Genomic DNA, 20369 nt, shown 5'->3' with positions numbered 1-20369 from the left:
CATATTTTTGGTCCCGGGTGCGACCAGTGCCTCCTGGATAACTGAAGGAGGCACTGGCGTGACGCTGCGCGGTCGTCGCATACCAATGTTGACGTGTGGTGGAGTCACATGACGGACAAAATCGTGAAGCACTATCTCGATCTGGCTAGAATATGTGCGCTAGAATGTGAGCTAGAATATTCTAGCATACTGTAGACGTGGCCCTTAAGTGAGCGATTTCCACCGCTTTGCTTCCGTCCGCAAGCAGCGTTTTCGCACTTCGGATTCATGCACGAAAGACACTTTCCTTTTGTTTTTATTTTTTGTAGCGGAAAGCATTCCAGCCACACCCTGGTGTCCAAGCATGTACAGCGTAACATGTATTCTACTAAAACGGCGGGGGAAAGCGGGCTTTGAGGGACTGACTAGTACAGCCGCAAAGCAGGCATGAACGGGCGTCGCTGCACTGTTCTGTATCCCGATCATCTTAGCCCGACGCTTGTAGTGCGCGCAGCGGTATGTCTGGTCAGCGCCTGGTCTACTACCCACAGTCACAGGGAAAAACTAGCAAAAGCTAATTAGTAACGTGCAACGGCTTGAAGGTATTCCTCGCTTTCCTCTAGCACTTTAGTGCGCTTGCAGTTACGCTGCATACACGTACCGGGAGCACAAGGGCAGCAGTGCGAAAGGTTCTCCTCCAAGGGTTGAAAGTAGCATGTTTATGAAGTTGTCATTGAGTAAGCGCGATCACTTGCACATGCACAACCGCGTTTATGTCACATCGAGCGGGACAGTCAGCACGGCAACGCTTTAGCAAAACGACGCAGCAGAAGAAACAGTGCAAGACCTGCCACAGCAGACGTCTACCCCATAAAGTTAACAGCAGTGCAGTTTTCTGAGTGTTTACACCTGCAGGACCTATTGCCGAATCCGTAGAAAGCGCAATTGACCATTATTTAAGCAAATTGCAGAGTTCACAGCACCATTGATCTTCCGAACTACCCAAAGGAAACCTCAACAGACGACGACGATGACTAAGGCTATGGCGGACCGAAAGCTGAAAGGCTTCATTTTCCCCGTCGTCCCCTACGCGGCAGCCGACAGTGAATACAACTTATAGTCCGCGTCTGAATTACGAGCCCGCTTTATGTGCATATAATGTAAACTTTGACGTTTATGGCCAATTGAAGTTTATTAATACGAGATAATTACTTCTCTCACTGCGCACAATACCAGCGGCGTTCCAATCCAATGGAGAGGTGGCTAGAAAAATATGGGATCAGTAGTCGCACAGCAAGAAAAAAACTAAAAAACTTGATGGTGTCTTCAGGCGGCCGTATGGCACGCGCAGCAAGCCAAACGTCGCTATTGCAGCCCTTGGATGCATTCAGATCCATCTGTGGTCGATATCACCGCCACGGCAGACATTAATATAATATCGATCGTCTCTATACATGGAGTTTCAGAAAACAATTTCAAAAGTTATAAAAGCATCGAATTTAAACTTCAAAAAACAAATATTTGCAGCAAGAAACTTTAAGTTGCGATGGAGACAATATGAAGCGAAACATTGTAGTTACAGCTCATTAAGGAAATTCTACTCACTTTTTGATTTTCTGACATCAATGGCTAGTCCTAATGGGGGGTTTAAAGCCGTCTAAAAACCAATCATGCTTTGAAAGGACGTAAAATGCATTTTCTGAGGCCCTGCCGCGTGAGGCTATCCACCACTTTTTTGCATAAGAAGCAGAAACTGAGGAAGGAGATTGGTAGTAAGGCCATGTGCGGTGATGACACATGCAGTATCTGCGGCGCCCCCTTCGAGCTTTAATCTGTATTACACCACGTCATGGTCACTCTTTTGCCTCGCAGCTCAGTGCGCGTAAAAGGCCAGTCATTGCGAACTGCGTTTCCGCTACCTTTGATGGCGATGAATCAAAACGAAATGCATTACAAGTCGTAAAGAACAGGAATTTTAAATTTAGAGCCGTAGCAACTGCACACGCCATCCCCGTACGTCGCCTCTGTACCGAGCGGCGTGCGCGTCTCTAGCGGTGTTTCAGTTTCGAACGTAGAAGATTTGGACTTCCTAGCGCTGTAGAGTTTTAGACATTGTTTTTCTTCGCTTCAAAAACAGATGTGAACTCGTCTTATTCACTGCTTACAACTCCGCAATTGGACTACCCACTAGCTGCTTTAATTAGGAACTAATGAGCCCTTTTTTTGGGAAAAAAAAATAATTAGAATAATTTTGAAGCAAATCTGTCCGCGGCGCCTGAGAATTGGTTTCCGGAACTTTTCGAAGCGGAAGGTTCACTACACCAGCCAGCTCGTGCCTTCAGCGTCGGTGTGGGTAGAGTCAGTGGCAGTCCGGTAGCTGGCATCTGACATGGCCGCGCAATTACGGTTGGCTGACGTTACGCTTGGCCGGAGCTGCCAACTCGGCCTCTCATTTCATGTGGGAGGGTGACCTCAGACTGAACCTGCCAGGACCCTTGAATTCACGTTAGCCCTAAGCCACGCAGGCTCACTGATGCGGCTTCATTCAAGCAGCACCTTATATGTGGGCTGGTCGACTAGCCTACGCTATCGAGTCATACACGTTAAGGCGGAGATTAAATGTCCCCATAATCTGGTCACAGGCATAGCCAGCAGAAAAAAAGCATCCGCTTTCACCCAGTTTTAACCAGAGCTTAACTACAGCAAATTTTTTGTTCCAATTGAAACTCACTACTTGTTGGATTTTTCAAGTGTTCGCTCAAACAGTTGCTATAATCGCCACTCACCGATCTCAATGTGGTGCCAGTTTTCTACAGTCTACTTGCAGGGACAGCATGGACCTATCCTTCGAAAGTTTGAAGATAGTATTGTGGCGAATAATTGAGGTATTGGACTCAGAGACGACGATGCTGAAGTGTGCGCAGCTAACTGGGTGGTACTGTATTACCGTCTGTGCTAGATAAGGTGGACTGGGTTAACTGGCCATATCAAGTATCTGTAACCGCTAACATCGCCAGGCACATCAATTGTCTTTTTACGGCCCTTCGTGCGGCAAGCAATCTTTCATGCAGGACGTCGGCTTCTAACCTCTGATTGAAACGCGTAGTGTTGAGTAAAAATTTGCATATGTCTGAGTGCCTACCCACCCTCGTTGTCTATGTAGTGCTACTGCTCGTGAAGACAGTGTTCATTCCATAAATAAAGTGCTTGAAAGACTGCTTTCCTTTTGCTGCTTTTGATCAAGGCTGCCTAGGTTTCGAAACAAACTGGGTGATATGTACTGCGCTCTTCAACATACCTGGTCGGGCAGGATACCGAGGAATCTAGCGTAGAGGTAATTTCCTTGTTCTTCGTCTATTACTTTAACAGGCAGCACGCTCATTTTCAGCTTTAGCAATTTCTCTATCTCTGTCACTACTCTTCAAGCACATATTGAAGACGCTCTTTCAAGTTGGTGAACTCAGTCTGAGCAAATTACATCGCGGCGCTCCGACCCAATCCTTTGCACAAATTTCACGCTACATTTCAGGTTATCAAGACAAAGCGCAAGAGGACTGCAACTCGAGAACCGGTCTTAACGCTCAGGTGCGCTCCGCTCTCAAGCTGCCAAGGACAAAATTAATGCTCCACAGACTCGCAGCACTCGTACGCCGCGGGCTAGAGTGCCTTTCTTTGCCGTCATTTCTGCCCCCACAACTCGCTGCCATCTCTTGCAGAGCATGCAGAGCGGGGAACATGGTTGGCAGGGCTTACAGTCTAGCTCCCAGCGCGGAGTAAAAACGGGACAAGCCTTCGTCTCATGTGTCTTTCCTGGCGCAGGGGCATTACGAGTCAACTCATATGTCAAGTACACGGAAGATAGAGCAGTGGGAAGACGATAGATCCGGCAAGTTAACAGAACAAAAATATAAGCAGGAGGCAAATTTCCATGAAACCTTCTGCACTATTTAACACTTGAGTGTCTGTAGTGAAGTTTCGCAAACATCACAGGAATTAGTTACGAGTCAAACTAGAAGAGAGACCGAAGACTTCACTGAGTTGGTGCAGGGAAAAAATAAAAAAAAATCACTTTTTGCATGGTCATTTGTCCATCATAAAATGCCGCTGAATAAGGAGTACGATATCGTTTTTTTTTTGTTTTGTTGTTTTTCCTTATGTCCTCTTTTCGTTTGCTCTCAGAACTTGGTTCTCGATTAGCTCTCTTCACAGTGACCGCACACCACAGCCGATGCATCACCCTCACTACAGTGTCGGCTTTCGTATTTTCTGTTTTCAGCCAAAATGATGGTTCCACTGGACTTTTCCACCGCCCTCCCCCTCTAGCCCCCCCCCCCCCCCCTACTTTCCTGCCTTCACCTTAATGACCCCAGTACTGATATGTTCTCCTTATTTTTTGTTTTCATGTTCTGTTGTAACCTTATCACACAACGTCTACATATGCAATGATTTATACATGAAAACTTCCGCAACATTAGAATAACGATCTTCATTTACAAATAAAAGACACTGAACACAGTTTCTGTTGTTTTCTGTGTTTCATTTATTGTGCCTCATGTATAAGATCGGTGGTGCACAATTATATAGGAGTGTGTTGGAACTGTAGTCGATATATAACGAACTGGTGACACAGCGTAATTTTTTTGTAAATTCAAATAAAAAATTACTAACACTGCATGTAACAGAATTTTTTTTGTTAATAATTTACTACCTACTCAAAGATTTATGTCCTGCTTTTTTGTATTCATTGTTTGAAACCAGCCACCATTTACACTACCGCACTGACTGACCTACAGTGTAACTGACGAGTGAGGGAAGGAACCACCTTACTGCCTCAATACGGAGGCATGGACTACTTCCACATAACAGCTTCCCGCATGCCTTTGCCTGAATAAAAAAATAGAACGCGGAAACCTAAAAATGGCCAAGGAACTTATTTTCACAAAGATGTTCACACTGTGATTTTATTCAAACAGCCGTGCTCTGAAATAACGGTCGCATATGCAGGGGTGGAAGTAGTCGCTAGGTTTTTGGAGCAGGTAGGGGTTGAGCAAAAGTGTGTTTTTGGCGCTGCTTTAGAGGATATGATGATAATTATAATAGCAGTAATAAATAACAATAATAATAATAATTGGTTCACACGAAGGGAAAGACACAGTGCCTGGCACATTTGTTTCTGTGGAGCAGCAAAGGTTCGATTTCAGATCATGCTTGGAGCAATTTATGAGCTATTTCACCCCGCCGGGGTGGCGCAGTGGTTACGGCGCTCGACTACTGTTCCCAAGGACGCGGGATCGAATCCCGGCCTCGGCGGCCACTTTTCGATGGAGGCGAAAAGCAAGGCGCCCGTGTGCTGTGCGATGTCAGTGCACGTTAAAGAACCCCAGGTGGTCGAAATTTCCGGAGTCCTCCACTACGGCGTCTCTCATAGCCTGAGTTGCTTTGGGACGTTAAACCCCACAAACCAACCAAACCAACCATTTATGAGCTATTTCGGAGCTCTTTGGAGCAGGCTGACGGCATTAAGTGCTATCAAACGCATATTTCGGTTCACAGCTAGTCTGCTATATCTAATTTAACCTACAACATAGCATAAAAAAAGCTTCCATCTAACCTAAAGTTCGATTTATCTAATGGAATTGAAAAAAATTTCCGAAAACGGTTTGAATTACAAAAAAGTACCGAATTAACTAGAGTCGAAACGAAGAAATTGTACTTTAGTCCAAAAACTTCTTGAAAGTGTACTCTGTATCCCATTTGCCAGACTTAATTAGGAATGCAATGGCTATGAAGAGTTTTTTGCTCGAGTTCATGAAAGAAAAATAGAGAAATGACAGCTTCTGTAAGCAGCAGCGAAATAGACTAGTTGCTGTTAAGATCCTTTCAGAAAGACTCGTGCCACCAGCATTTCCTGGAGTGCTGCAGCGATAACAGCTTTACGACAAACTCTAATAGGTATGGCTGGTCCCAAGTGTCGTGCATGTGAATGCATTTGCGTAGTTTTCTAGGGAGCGCACGATGGTTGCTCAACCTCGCTCAATACTGCTCAATACTCGGCAAAATTTGCCGTCGTATACTTGCGAAGGTCAATTATCGCGTAAATTGCCGTTTAGGCGCCGCTTGGCGCAACAGGTCAGATTGACAAAAGGGCCATTTTTTTAATCTACACCAGCTACACCAGTGCAGCAAAAATCCATTGTAGGTATAGGAGATTTCCTACACTGGTGTAGTTGGTGTAGGTTAAACAAATGGCCCTAAAGAATATCGCGATTTGTGCAGCGCTTCCACCCCTGCATATGTCAGTGAGGGACGCTGCTTTAAGCCCTCCGTATCTCGCTGGAAATATACTAGACGTGAGATCTGACCCCTTTTCAATATATCCATGGGTAACTATAAAGGAGTGCATTCTGCTGCAGTCTCTTTTATATGAGGTTGCAGGGAAGCTGGATTGAAATAAGGGCTAATACAATCATTGCATGCTCGGCGTAATTGGCACCTATTGGTAGACTTTTATTTTCAACTTTTGGGAAATCAAGAAGTGAAGGAGTGGTCTTTACTTTTTGACCATCTACTTTAGCGCCATCTAGACGCCAGCAATGACAGCATCACGTTATGAAGATTATTGCTCCTGACGGTTTTCCTCTTCTCCTAGAGACGTTCAAATATTGGACTACTAATGCTACCACTGTACAGCAGTTAATTTGATGCAAAGTGTACCTAAGAAGTACTTGACATCGGTGACTCCATTTAGAATATAGGCACGCGCGGAAGGCAATAATATTTCATTTGCAGTATTACGGTTATACATGCAGCGTGCACGTAGTGCGAAATAGGAATAATAGCGACGCTTTTCTATTTTTGTAACACTGACACGCCGAGCATTGTGCCCCACATTTACACTTTAGCAGCTGGCATGACTGACAGAAGACAATATACCTGTGGCATTCATGAGGGTCCTTTTTTGTGCGATCATGCTAAAACTCGGATGCTAAAGTTTGGTTCGGTTTGGGTAGCTTTATAAGGTTTAACATCGCAAATCGACTCAGGTGATGGGAGACGCCGTAGGGGAGGGCTCCGGCGATTTCAGCCACCTGGCCTTCATTAACTGCCATCGAAGAGCACACGGCCGCCTAGCCTTCCGTCTCCGTTGAAAAGCAGCCGCCGAGGCCAGGATTCGATCCCGCGTCCTTGGGCATAGAACAATTATTCAGATTCATGTCATTTGGAGAGTAACTGAGACCTCATACAACAATGGCGTTTGAAGTGAAAGATGTCATTAAATCCAAAACGAGTCCCTTTATTTCCTTTAGACGCAGGCATCATCCTTTACTTTGCTGAATATAAATTAGATACAATCGTTCTATCCAGAGTTCAGTTCAGTTCAGTTCAGTCGTTCAGTCGTGTCCGACTCTTCGTGACCCTATTGACCATGTCACGCCACGCTTTCCGGTCTCTTACTATCTTCCTAACATCACATAACTTCATCTGCAGTGCCTCGAGGATGCCATCTAACCATCGCGTTCGCTGCCTACCCCTTCTCCGGCAACCCTCAACCTTTCCCAACATCAAATCTTTCTCCAGCGACTCCTCTCTTCTCATCAGATGACCAAAGTAGCTGAGCTTTAACTTTAGAATTTGACCCTCCAATGAGCAGTCAGGGTTTATGGTCGACAATATTGACTGATTTGATCTTCTGGCAGTCCAAGGAACTCTCAAGAGTCTTCGCCAGCACCACAATTCAAACGCGTCAATTCTTCGGCGGTCAGCCTTTTTCACAGTCCAACTCTCGCATCCATACATCACAACTGGAAAGACCATAGCACGAGTTATACGGATCTTGGTTGGCAGACTAATGTCTCTGCTCTTTACTAGGCGGTCAAGGCTAACCATTGCTCTCTTTCCCAGAAGCAGGCGTCTCCTAATTTCATGGCTGCAGTCTCCTTCCGAGGTAATCTTGGAGCCCAAGAAGAGAAAATCTGTCACTGCTTCCACTTCTTGTCCCTTGATGCTCCAGGACTTGATAGGGCAAGACGCCATGATCTTTGTCTTTTTAATGTTTAGTTTAAGCCCAAACTTCTCACTCTCTTCTTGTACGCGCATCAGAAGTCTCTTGAGTTCCGCTTCACTTTCTGCAATTAAAGTGGTATCATTCGCATATCTAAGGTTGTTGATACGTTTTCCAGCAATCTTCACTCCAGCTGAAGACTCGTCCAGACCGGCCTTCCTCATGATGCACTCTGCATATAGGTTAAATAGGCAGGGCGACAGTATGCAGCCTTGCCTCACTCCTTTCTCAATCGGAAACCAATCAGTAAGACCATGCCCAGTTCTGACTGTGGCCTCTTGCCCTTCATACAGGTTCCTGAGGAGACAGATGAGGTGAATTGGAACTCCCATCTCTTGGAGAGCTTGCCACAATCTGCTGTGATCTACGCAGTCAAACGCTTTCGCATAATCAATAAAGCAGAAGTAGATGGGTTTCTGGAACTCTCTTGCTTTTTCCATGATCCAGCGAAGGTTGGCAACTTGGTCTCTAGTTCCTCTGCCCTTGCGAAACCCAGCTTGCACGTCTGGAAGCTCCCGATCCACATACTGCTGCAGCCTACCTTGGAGGATTTTCAACATCACCTTGCTAGCATGCGAAATAAGCGCGATCGTGCGGTAGTTGGAACAATCCTTGGCACTGCCTTTCTTTGGAATGGGGATGTAAACTGACCTCCTCCAATCCTGTGGCCACTGCAGGGTTGTCCAAATCTTCTGACATAATGTATGCAGAATGTTAACAGCGTCATGGTTGAGGTTTTGAAGCAACTCAGCTGGAATGCTATCAATTCCGCTAGCTTTGTTCTTGGCTATATATGTTCTAGAGTATATGGCTATAAATGCCTTTGTTTTTACTTTTCCTCCAATCTTACAAGGAATAAGTCACGTTACTTGTAGAGCTTCGAGGATGTTGCATTTTTTAAGACGAAATTTAAAATGGCACCTTTAAAAGTTAGAGCTTTTATACCTCCCTTATATTCGGCCAGTATTGTAGTATGCCTGTGTTGTTTGGCATCCGCAAATTTTAATCCTGATTGACATAGTGGAACGTGCCAAGTACTCTGCTGCTCGATTTATTTCCCAGAACTATGACTACAACAGTATAGTGTTACGAGCATTAAACTAACGCTGGGATGGGTGGTTTTATCTACGCGAAGAGAAAACTTTCGATTAGAAATGCTGTATAAGACTTAACACAAAAACGTTAAAGATGAACGAAAACAGTTATTTGCTTCCAATCCGAATCTAGTCAAGTAGGCTTGATCACAGTTGAAAAACTAGGGAACATAATGCAAAAAGAACATTTTTTTTCCATAAACAATTCACGACTGGAATCGGCTACCTCAACAGATCGTCATGTGCATGTCTGAGTCCATGTTCCGCACCCTTTTCTGATATATTTAGAAGTGCGAAGCGGTCCTCATTCTGTACTCGCCTGTCACGACCTGTTATTTTATTTTTAAAAATTTTGAAAGCTGATGACACAATTACAAGTTCAAAAAAAAAAAAAAACAAATGAACGAACGCGATTTTACAATGTTTTTTTTTTTTTTTCGCCGCAAGTACAGTTTTGCTTCCGCTAACTATGTATAGCCCTATAGACACTTCGGGTACTGAAGAAAAATGATGGTTTAACACAGAATAATTTCAAGGAAAACAAATTATGATGCACTACTGGCGGATACAAGCGGAGTCTAATATCATGTTGAAAAATTTTATCCCATAAACTGAATTCTTCTTAAGGTACCTCTTGTGCACCTCGCAACAATGCATATCATTTCTCTTGCTGTATGATAACTGCAAAAAAGCCCTGTTTCACCTTTTGGTGAAGTGAAGTCGATAAAGGCGCGTAATTTTTGTTTCGCAGAGCTGAACAGAATTCAATGGTCCGTATTTATTTTATTCAGGGAAAGACATGGATCCAGGGTTGAATATACGTGTTACCTCTGCGTTCAATGCGGTGTCAGCATTACTTACAGTTTTATGGTAAAGTTTAACCCTCATAGGTAATAGTGTTGGCAGAATCTAGCGTCTTTATGTGATCTTAACTTGACGTTTGAATTGAGTACCTCAATACAATATGAAACGCATTGCTATGGTAATTTTTCCAGGTAAAAGTGAATGGAACAAAAGCAAATGCTAATTTCTGTCCCCCGCTCTTGATGCACGCTGTTGTTGAGAGTTCCCGTATACTTGGAAACGCGCCAACAACGCCTGCCACTCAGGAAACGGCTGATTAAAGGCGCGCGAAGAAAAAGCCGGGCTACTAGAGAAACTACCTTGAATAGAAGCAATAAATTTCAGTGAACTGTTGACAAAACTACTCCAGAAGAAATGGAGCGAGACGCGGTAAGAGCGGTGGTTAAGCCGTCGCTAATCTTTTCTAAAGCAAAGCCATGTCGCAAGAAAACGGAAAGGTAAAAAAAAAATCACATGTGGATTCAGGAAAATAAAAAAGCGCACGATATTGTCCGAAAGCCCTGGAGTAGGGATTGCGAGGGGAACGCAGATGCACAGCTTTGTGTTTTGCTGCGTAATGCTTTCAACATATACGGCAACGTACGAAATGAATTAGGATATTTGTGCTTATTCGCGACGAGTCTACTCCAGTGCTTACTGCGTACAATCTTTTCATCGACAGTAGGCACCAGCTTTGGAGAGGTTTGCAATGAGGTTAACTTGTGTGCTTGACAGCTGAACGGCAACTGGATGTTAATTAGTTCCTTATTGCGTCTCAACGAATACCGTTAGGGTGCATAATGAGAAATCATAAACTATTACGGCGGCCATAGGCTTGGCGAACCGTCTGTGGCCAGGCAGACAGTGCCTTAATGCATTCCTTTTCATCACTACCCTAAGTCACACCCTTTCATTTAATGTGCGCTTCATCAGGAGGACACATAAATAATCAGTGGCTGAAGTACAGTTTCATAGATGCTGACAAATGCGTGAAAGCCGGCGTCTATAGAGGTCTCCCATGCTAAGAAACAGCAGCTGCCTCGGCTACTGCCGCTCCAGATCATCCATAATTCTGCATACGTATGCGTCAACGCGTCCCAATTGCCCATTTGAGGCCATTCCCTGAACTTCTAACAATAATGAGCCTTCCATGGAGGCACGCCGTCACCAAAAGGGTTCAATCAGTGAGTAATCTCTCATCTGTCCGTAGGTCCGACTAGGCTCGCACTGTGGAAAGATTATTTTGTTTCTCAATGCCTGCTTCTTTTTACGCGCTTTCCATGGCTGAGGAAACTGCAGTGATGACGGATCTGTTATTACTGCCTTCCTTTTACAGGGAACATGGTCCCTCCACAAGGTATGTAATGGACTGTCTGCATGAGTACTTGGAATGTGCTGACTTGCTTGTAAGCTCAAGGAGCTACTTCATTTTCACGACTGTACGATCATATTGAAATTCCATGTTTTGAAGAGTAACGGCGAGCAACAGCCCGTTGTGAATTTAATCCCGCACAGGACAAAGGTCTATCTTAGCACTGAGATGGAAGTACAAAGCGGAATGTTATAAAAGCGGTTTTAGGTGATAATTTATTTTTTCTTTCTTTCCTGTTTCATCGGATCCTGGTCGAACGAGTCGCTCTCCTGTTTGAAAATGGGATTCTTAGTCATCATTATGGCCATCGTCAGCAGATTAAAATTGCCGATGGAAATAGCCTTCATCTCTACTTCAGTTTTGCATAAGGCAAAAATTGCTGTTGTCGGTGGCATATGCGTGGGAAGCTTGCTTGTTCTCAGATTATCACATTGTTCTTGGAGCTTACAGTTAGCCATAGTTCTGCATTACAATGAAAGGGCCCATCGAGTTCATATAATGACAGCTCTGATTTTGAGATATTTGCAGCAATCAGGTTTTTCCTTCCTTTCATTTCGGTGTCAATGTTATTCATTTCGCGAGTGATTTTTTTTCTCTGCAGAATGGTAGGAACTTTGGTTTAACAATATTTCCAATGGGACGAAGCCTTCAAGCTGTCTCTTCCTGCGTGGCGTCCAACGTTTCTGTTTGTTGTCTACATGGCGACACTGGAACTGGGTACTTATTCTTTTGAGCTCACAGGACGTCTCTCGATCTTTGAGGCAGTATTTAACAGCGGAAATTTTAGCACCTCCTTGCATGCAACTGCGCCTTTGGCAGTGTAAGGCTGGAATGTAATATCTCCATTCCACCCTGCCTCTTCTTATTCCTTTGCCACCGAAAAAGGGCGAAAACGAGTAGTTTTGAAAGAACCTGTTTTTTGTTTATTTGCTTTGGGCTCTAAAAACCTCGTAAAGCAACTGTGAGACCAAACAGAACGTAGAGTTCAATTTTCTCCGCGCAAGAGAGCATGCGACCTTTTTTTTAACCCTGTCCCTTTTTCTGCGCAGACATGTTGCGGGCACATTTATAACTAGGCTTTGCGTCAAATGTTTGTTCCCCTTTAAAAAAAAAAACTGGAAAACAATAATATGAAGTCACATCCAATTAGCTGCAACCAAGACTAATCTATATTAGACAAAATCTGTCCTTAGCAGGCACACTGCGACCAAACACTCCTAACGTTTGCTCGAAAGCAAGTTATAATCATAGTTGAAGCACGCTTTTCGTGCGAATTCTTCACAGAAGTATCGAAGTGTATGTTGAATATTTCTGGGACTGTATCAGACCGACTTCGCATGGCATCGATGAAACGCAAGTAAAGATTACATTATAGAAATGGTTGTACTACAACAATGAAAGGAAAAAAATCTAAGCGCTCGGATATCGAAGGGCGCAAGCACTATTTTAAACTCTATCTCCCACAGAAGCGTGACGGCGGTTTATACAAAACGAACTTTACTACACTGGAGGCCATAATAGGATAGTAGAGTGAACTATAACGCAGTGTCACTCCTTCAAATTTGCCCATCGCTCTTCCTTTTTCAATTCGTATGTGACTTTCCCTACTCATTATTTCACAGCCATGAAAATCCCTCAGAAATATTTCATCGCACATGATTGAAATCAACCATGTCTTGTAATATATGAAATATCTGCAATAGCATAATGCATATATTTCATTTTACTTTCACTAACACTGCTCAGCATAATTACGGCGGCACTTTACTGAGTATGCGTGAAGAATATCGGCTATCCATTTGCTTTTTCTTGCACATCCTAACCATGCACCCATACACATGACACCCTGTACAAAACGGTTTGCATTCTCTGATTTTTTTTAACCACCAGCATTTCGGGCAGGAAAATTAGGTATGGTATGGCTTGAATGTAGCAATCGGGCGAGGAAATATTTATTTTTGTAGCTGAACCAAACAAAAAAGTAACCTTCTAAAAGAGAGGTTTTTTGAGCCCGTACGTACACGCGCAAAGCTGTGCATGCTCGAAATATTGCTCTTTTTTCCCCGCCCAAAGGGAGCGAACATTTTGGCGCTGTTTTCATTAGGAAGTCCTGATTTATTTTTGGCAGCACACACAGTGAGCTGGAAGATCAAATGTAAGAGCGATACGCTTCCACAGGAGCCTTTATATTGCCGCCAAAAAGTGACATCTTGTCACGTCTAGCCAGAAAATATCTGCAGCTTCGAACAATCCATTTTAAAATCAAGATTATGTGAAGCATAGTCACTCGTAAAGTGTATCAGCCCTGACCGAGAAAACCATTTTTTTGTGTTCTCGAAGATTTTGAATTCTGCAATCCTCCAAAGTGCGAGGAACAGACCACACTACTCACAATGCGTTCAACATCAGAACGCTCCAAAACAGGACAAAAGCCTGATGTATACATTACACCCTCAAGTAGGACGAAAAATTGTTTCAGTGTTCAACAAACTGCACAAAAATATAAATTATTCGATAAATTGGAAACATCATGCGGTCTCAAAGAACGACGCATGCGTAGAATAGGGTAGAAATGAAAGAATCACTAAAATAATGTCATCGATGAGAACTACTGCTTATAGCGCTTGGTGAAATACCGCTCGTTACACTGTAATAGAGTTCAGCGGTTGTGCGACTTGTTGTGACATTTGCGTTACAACAGGTCACACAGTCACAAAGTCTCCACGTTTTGTCAGTGTACAGAACATTTTCGAAATATATCTTCCGAGATCATAAAGTTAGAACAACGTTAAATTTATGACAACCTCTCTGTCCTCCTAATTCCAATACCGACAAATTATTACCTGAGTTTTTTTTACGTGCCAAGGGTAATTTGCAAGAAAATAAATTTAATGTGTGTAATTTTGTTCTAAGTAAAGCGAAATGATAAGGAAAATTTGAAAAATAAGGAAAACTCCTACACGTTCTGCCAAATTGACAGTTTAGCGGTACCAGTGCTACCGTTTGCATGGATAAGGTGTGTAAGCAAAGCACGAAATGCTGCAAAGAAAAAAAATTGATGCTTAGAAAGAACGTATGAAAGATTCAGGTGTTGCTTCTTCAAAGCGGAAACGATCAGCTCGGTTTGAGTGGTAAGCAACAGTGAAGCGGGAATACGTACGATACCCTACTGTCGAACTCAAATCTGAGACCACACAGATGAAAAATTAGCGAATGACAGTACTCACCGATCGACACCGATGGCGGTAAGAGTGTAGACAGAGACGATGACCGAGACGTGCTGCATGAACAGCACCACGGGGCAGAAGAGTGGCTCGAAGATCCAGCAGCCGAGCATGAAGTCAGTGTATGTAAACGGTATGGAAAACACCGCCATGGCGATGTCCGACAGGGCTAGATTCACCAAGAACAGCCGCAGTTCGCGGGATGACCTACGGCCCAGGACGAGCACCACGATTACCATCACGTTGCCGCCAAGAGCGAGAAGGGCGGTAAGGCTGTACAGAGCTATGAGGAAAGCCTGGAGCTCGAATCCCAGTGCGTTCATGGGAGGATAATCTGCAATCGTGATATTCCCAGTAGTCGCTCCGTATGAAACGTTGTCGTCTTCCGAGGGTAGCTCTGGCGACAGTGGCTTGAAAGCGTCTCGAACGTAATATAGCCATGATGCTGAACCATTGGTGCCAAGCGAGATATCTTCAGAGAAGGTGGTGTCTTCTTCTCCTATGTCCGGCGCGGCCGACCACCCAGTAAGCGAGCCTTTCATTTGCGACATCTGTGCAGTTGCTTTGTTCTGCGTGCGAGGCTCAATAATTAACACCTTTGAAGTCCACAATATACAGCGAATAATAAGGTTTCAGAGTTCGTTTCTTGGTTTCTCTTCTAACAGCTTAGGACTAGCAGTAGGTGGTTCTATTTGCCTAGTTGCGCACTCACGCTCGATGCCGCGCTTTCCCGGAGGAAAAAGAGTCCACTTGATAGATGGTCAACTTGAGTGAAGTTTCTTTATGCTTCGTTGAATTATTCACAAGCTAAAGGTGCACTGAAAATTTGCGTATGACATTAAGGCTATAGGAGGTGGAAAAAAATCAAACTTTTAAACCTATGTTTCGGTAAGTTCTTTCCAGCGTACCTCACTTACGCATCGAAATGACACTGATTAAAGTTCTTACGAATATGTTACCAGAACGCTCAAATTATGCACATGTTGCTCCTAGCCTTCGAACGTGAAGAGAGGTCTAAGAAACAAGTGAAAAAGTTCCCAGCGAAGTAGCGGGGCGCTCACTACACCTGAAAAGCTGCGGCGAGGTTAGCGCAGGCCGGGCAACTCGCTGCGTTGTTCGCGGCTCCGTGACACGCGGGCGTCTAACCGCGCGCGCGTTGGGGTTCCCTAGTCGGCGGCGCGGGCGGCGGCGCTTTCCCCTTCGCTTCTTTTGCTCCCTCACCGCCCTTCATTCCTCCTTCCCTGCACAAAGCCGCTGCCTTCTCACCGCCACGCTTCTCCTTCCTCGTCCTCCTGCAGTCTCGTACGTCACCATCCCCTCACCCCTTCTTCAGCCTCCCAGTTTCCCGGTCTCCCGTCATATAGGTAGCGCTCCTTAAGCGGCGCTCTCGTCGACTGAGGAGATGAGGACGACTCCTCCTGTCCCTTCGGTGCATACCGCGTCGGAGCGCGAAGCGGACGTCCCACCTAGCGACTGCGCAAATTGGCCTAGCGCCGCGCGCGGGTAAACGGTAGCGGCACTGCACGCACGCTAATCAGTGTTCTAGATTGCCGCGTTGTTAAAACTCGGTCCGTAATTTTGAGGAGCGTACCTCGGAAAACAGTTATAAATAACGCCTGACAAGGAATGCCTGTGAGTCGGAGATTGGCGTGATAGCCCGAGGTGAGATTTTTTGTGGAATTTCTACACTTCTGTTTGTCGATGTGCTTCGACCTTCAGTTTCAAAGGTTTACTTCACTTCAAAGCATCTCCGGACAAACGCACATAGCGTCAGTTTGGCCCTTATTAAAAATGCTAGTGCTGGACTGATGTTAGATCTAAAAATCAGATCGCAACACCTAATGTTACAAAAACTTTATTAATGAAGAAAATTCCATCAATATTATGATATTTAAAACAATTAGGACGAATATATATACATATATATATATATATATATATATATATACAAAATATTGCAAAAGCTGTGGACGCATCCGTTGCTGCATAAGTAGATTAATGTAAGCTGTGCTGTTTTACGTTTACCAGGGTATAAACTACAGGCAGAAATTACGTTACCATATAAAGTTCAGAAAAGTGCGGAAAAGGTTGAGCTCATCATAACATTTATCGACACGCTACTTAGTACAACAATTCAGAGTGTAGGATTCTACGTCTTGCAGGTAATATTTCTCCGCGTGTATACAACTATGAGGGTCGAACACTGTTGATAGCCGTGCTTTTTATCCTCTGTTCATATACTACAGCAAGAATATGAAGACCCCAGATGCCATTTCACCTCTACTATACTAAACCGGATATAAAGCTGGAACCCATATTTAAACCAATAAAATGTGATCTTTCCTTGAAGCTAGTACATGGCATCTGTGATCAAACGTATGACTATTGGCGCTTCACTAAATTCACTTTTGTTGAAGTAGACCAGCCGTGGGCAACGTTCGCACGAACGAGCACAAGTGTCGTAGTGATAGCTATACAAGGGACACGGAAACACAATATACACCAATGTTTTGTACGATGTACAGAAATACCAGCACAAGGGTAAATTTGCGTTTTACACCCAAAGAAATGCAGATGCCTTAGTTACCGTCACTGAAATGATTTGGTGGTTAGCATTCGGTGACTGCCGCCGTAGACTATTACACTCACTTGCACTAAACCAGGATGCACAGCTTGTTTCAACAACTGACACTTTTCATGCTAATGACCATTGCGACCGCACTCGTATACGGATGGCTCGGTTACCCCTGTTAGTTTTGCAAGCGCCATCATCTTTCCTGCGAGACAAGCAATTATTTATCATCTGATTTTGTACAACATTACTTCCCCTGGAGCAGTACTGGCCGCACTTTGTCCTGCTGTAAAGTGTATCTGCGCACAAACGCCTCAAAAATGGGCTGTGTTCTGTGATTCTAAAAATGCCCTGCAGTGTCTTCAATCGGTCTTGAGCCATGGCGACCATGAGCAGCTTGCAGCTGAGGTACGACATCTGCACCACCAGGAATTACAAGAGGGTCACGAAATAATCTACAAGTTGATACCAGAACATAGTTGAATCGTTGGCAACTGCTTAGTTTGCGATGCTTCTCGATCGGCTCACGATAAAACTAACATTGTCGAGATACCATTGACAAGAGCTGACTGAACAAGGCACCTTCGACAGCTCGCCCGATACTTCACTAGACGATCATGGTCTATGTCTGGAGGTTGTACCGTCGTTGCCAAAAGTAACCGAGCAGCCCCGCCTGCCGGTGGAGCGGGCAAGCGGCCGAGCGGCGGCGCAACCACCGCCGTCGCTGACCGCTGCTCTCTGATGGTGAGTAAGCTGGCTGATGTAAGCTTGCTTTCTTGATGTCCTTCTTTGGATGATAAAAAGTAAGCGAGTATCGGCATCTGATTTCTCGACTTCGGAGCGCTGTACTCACAAAATGCGGTCCGCACCGCAATACCTGCTCAACGCTTCTTTTTTGCTGCCCGTGTTGCGTTTCGCTATTTGGTAGAATGCCTTCGCGTATAATATCACTGCAGTACTGTACTAGTTGCAACGACTGGGCAAATAGTTGCTTTTCTGCTCTTTTGGAGCGTCGGGAAAGTAAGACGGAAAATGGATTTAGAAAACCCAATGCGCTTATTCCTGCGGTTCCTAGTCGTCTGTTGCGATGCCGACCGGCTTGGTTGTGACGCTTAGTAAAGCTGGAGGAGAGATTAAGAAAATATTTCCAGCTGTTTCAGGTCGAACTCTTGGTACATACTATATTTCGCGCCTTGTATAACGTACAAAACGAGCGTAATGTTTTCCGCTTTGGTAATTACGCTCACGCATTAACATGCAACCAAAGTATTCATTTATTGAGAGAACTGCATGAAAGAATGTCATTCTCACAGATCGAACATACGGCAAAGGGTTTCTGTAAGTACGGCAGATTTGTTTTTTATCATTGGGACAGCATATGTCGATCTTAACAGCAATATGTTCTGAAAATGAACAGAAACCTGGACACGCAGCATTTGGACTGCGAACTATTTTTGTGTTACTCGCTGTTACCACTTGATTGGTTAATCTAGCTGGCAGTGTGGTGCCGTCAGTAGCTCGTCAAATAAGATGTTGGAAAGGGGCCTTCAAGAGCAACGCAGGATGACTTTTTCAATCCTGAGATTCCTAGCCCTTGCCTAAGTCCCTGTCCACAACTGGGAGATGCTTCAGCGGGAGGGACAATGCAAGTAGGACAATTTCTTCGTAGCCACCTTACGTACTCTGGTAATAGCAATGCGTCCTGGGGCATCATATGCTAGGAAGCAATAATATAACTCATTTGATATTGATAAAAAGTTTTGAAGCAGTTGCAAACTGTAAACAAATTTCGGGAATTCAGACTGGCGTCACAATAGTGAAACCCATTTCGCACTTGTATACGTTAACAAGCGGATGACAGTGTTATACGATGGCAGATTCGCTTCATTATATATACACGCGAATAGCGGCACTTGAAACAGTGGAAATTATTGCCTCGTTAATTTTTTTTTCTAGCTCAACGTAGTGGCACAATCGAAGACTACGAAATGGTGATATAAACTACACGACTTTTTAATAAACGTGCCCTATCTCACTGTGCTAACATCCCAAACGAGAGAGAAGCAACTATTTATTTAAATCGTTACACCTAAATGAGTTGTATAATGACATTAGACGCGCAAGTTATTGTAATGAAGAGCGCAGCTTCACGACGCAAGCCAAAAATGAGCATTGAGCGAGTTTTGCGGCGAACAGCTCCCTCTATGATGAGCACAGTGCTCAAAAAGCATAAACTTGGGCGTCGCACATTCTACCCGGGGCCCTATTTACGACAATTCGCCATTTTGGTTAAATTGTGAGGTACGCGTGACGTGTGCAGTAGGACGGTCCCAGGTTACGAAAGCACACAATCGGGTTAAGCATTCTCAAGAAAAAGAGAACGAAAGTGACAGAAAAAAGCGCGCGGTCGTCTGCTACTATATATTGACGCCAAGTATGAAAAACGACGCTGATCCTGCAGGAACCGATACGCTGGAGTGCATTCCGTGAATTCGGAAGCCTCGGATTGCAGTGAGGGGTGTGAAGTATGTTGTGGGGTTGCGGTATCAGTGTGTCATGACATACTTGCTGTCAAACATTCGACAGAGGCTATGCTCGGAGAGGCTGCGCGAATTTTAGCTGAAGGGCAGGAAAGGCAACGCCCGTCCATTGTCAGGCACCGTTACCTTTTCGAATTCCTTTTTTCCCCGCGCAGCTGCAGACTGGAACGGCCTTCCAGGTGACATCGCTTTTATCACATGCTCATCAAAGCTCCTTGAAAATGTAAAAAAATATGTACAATAACAATGTTTTTACAATGTTTCCCACCCTTTATGTAACACCCCTTCCTGGCGCCTTTAAGGAAATAAAATGAAATGAAATGAAATATGCGCAGTGGGTTGGCGCAGAATGGGAGCGGAAAGTAGAAATTGCTCCTCACAACCGCCGATAACCGCTCACGTTCGCTTATCAGCAGCTTTTAAATGCAGGAACTAAGATGTTTAGGGACTTGGTCGTAAACAGAAGGAATCGACAGATTTCCAAAGTAGCTCTATGCACTGACGAAGAGGCGCCGGCGCAGCTGGCATGGTTTAAGTCTGAGGACAACACTCGCAGTCTCAAAGTATCGATTACTGTTAGGTACTGGCTATGCTACCCACATTTTTCGAAAAGCCGCGTTATGACCAGCTACCGTCCGGTCACCAAGTCTGCTTAAGTTTCTTGCATATTGCGTCGGCTTGAG

General features: G+C 44.4%; 1 protein-coding gene across 1 annotated transcript in view; it reads right to left on the bottom strand.

The window, feature by feature from the left end:
• Positions 1 to 15125, bottom strand: part of LOC146183596 (RYamide receptor-like) — a 288411-nt gene extending 273286 nt beyond the window's left edge. Inside the window, exon 1 of the mRNA XM_084608380.1 lies at positions 14578 to 15125. Within this exon, the coding sequence (XP_084464506.1) occupies positions 14578 to 15125 (548 nt within the window). The remainder of the gene's footprint in view (positions 1 to 14577) is intronic.
• Positions 15126 to 20369: the final 5244 nt, after the last annotated feature.

Source organism: Amblyomma maculatum, chromosome 7, assembly GCF_055883805.1.
Source record: "Amblyomma maculatum isolate TAMU_Amacu chromosome 7, ASM5588380v1, whole genome shotgun sequence".
NCBI classification, from domain to species: Eukaryota; Metazoa; Arthropoda; class Arachnida; order Ixodida; family Ixodidae; genus Amblyomma; species Amblyomma maculatum.
The sequence above is the reverse complement of the archived record's forward strand: the minus strand, read 5'-3'. Positions and strand labels throughout refer to the sequence as shown.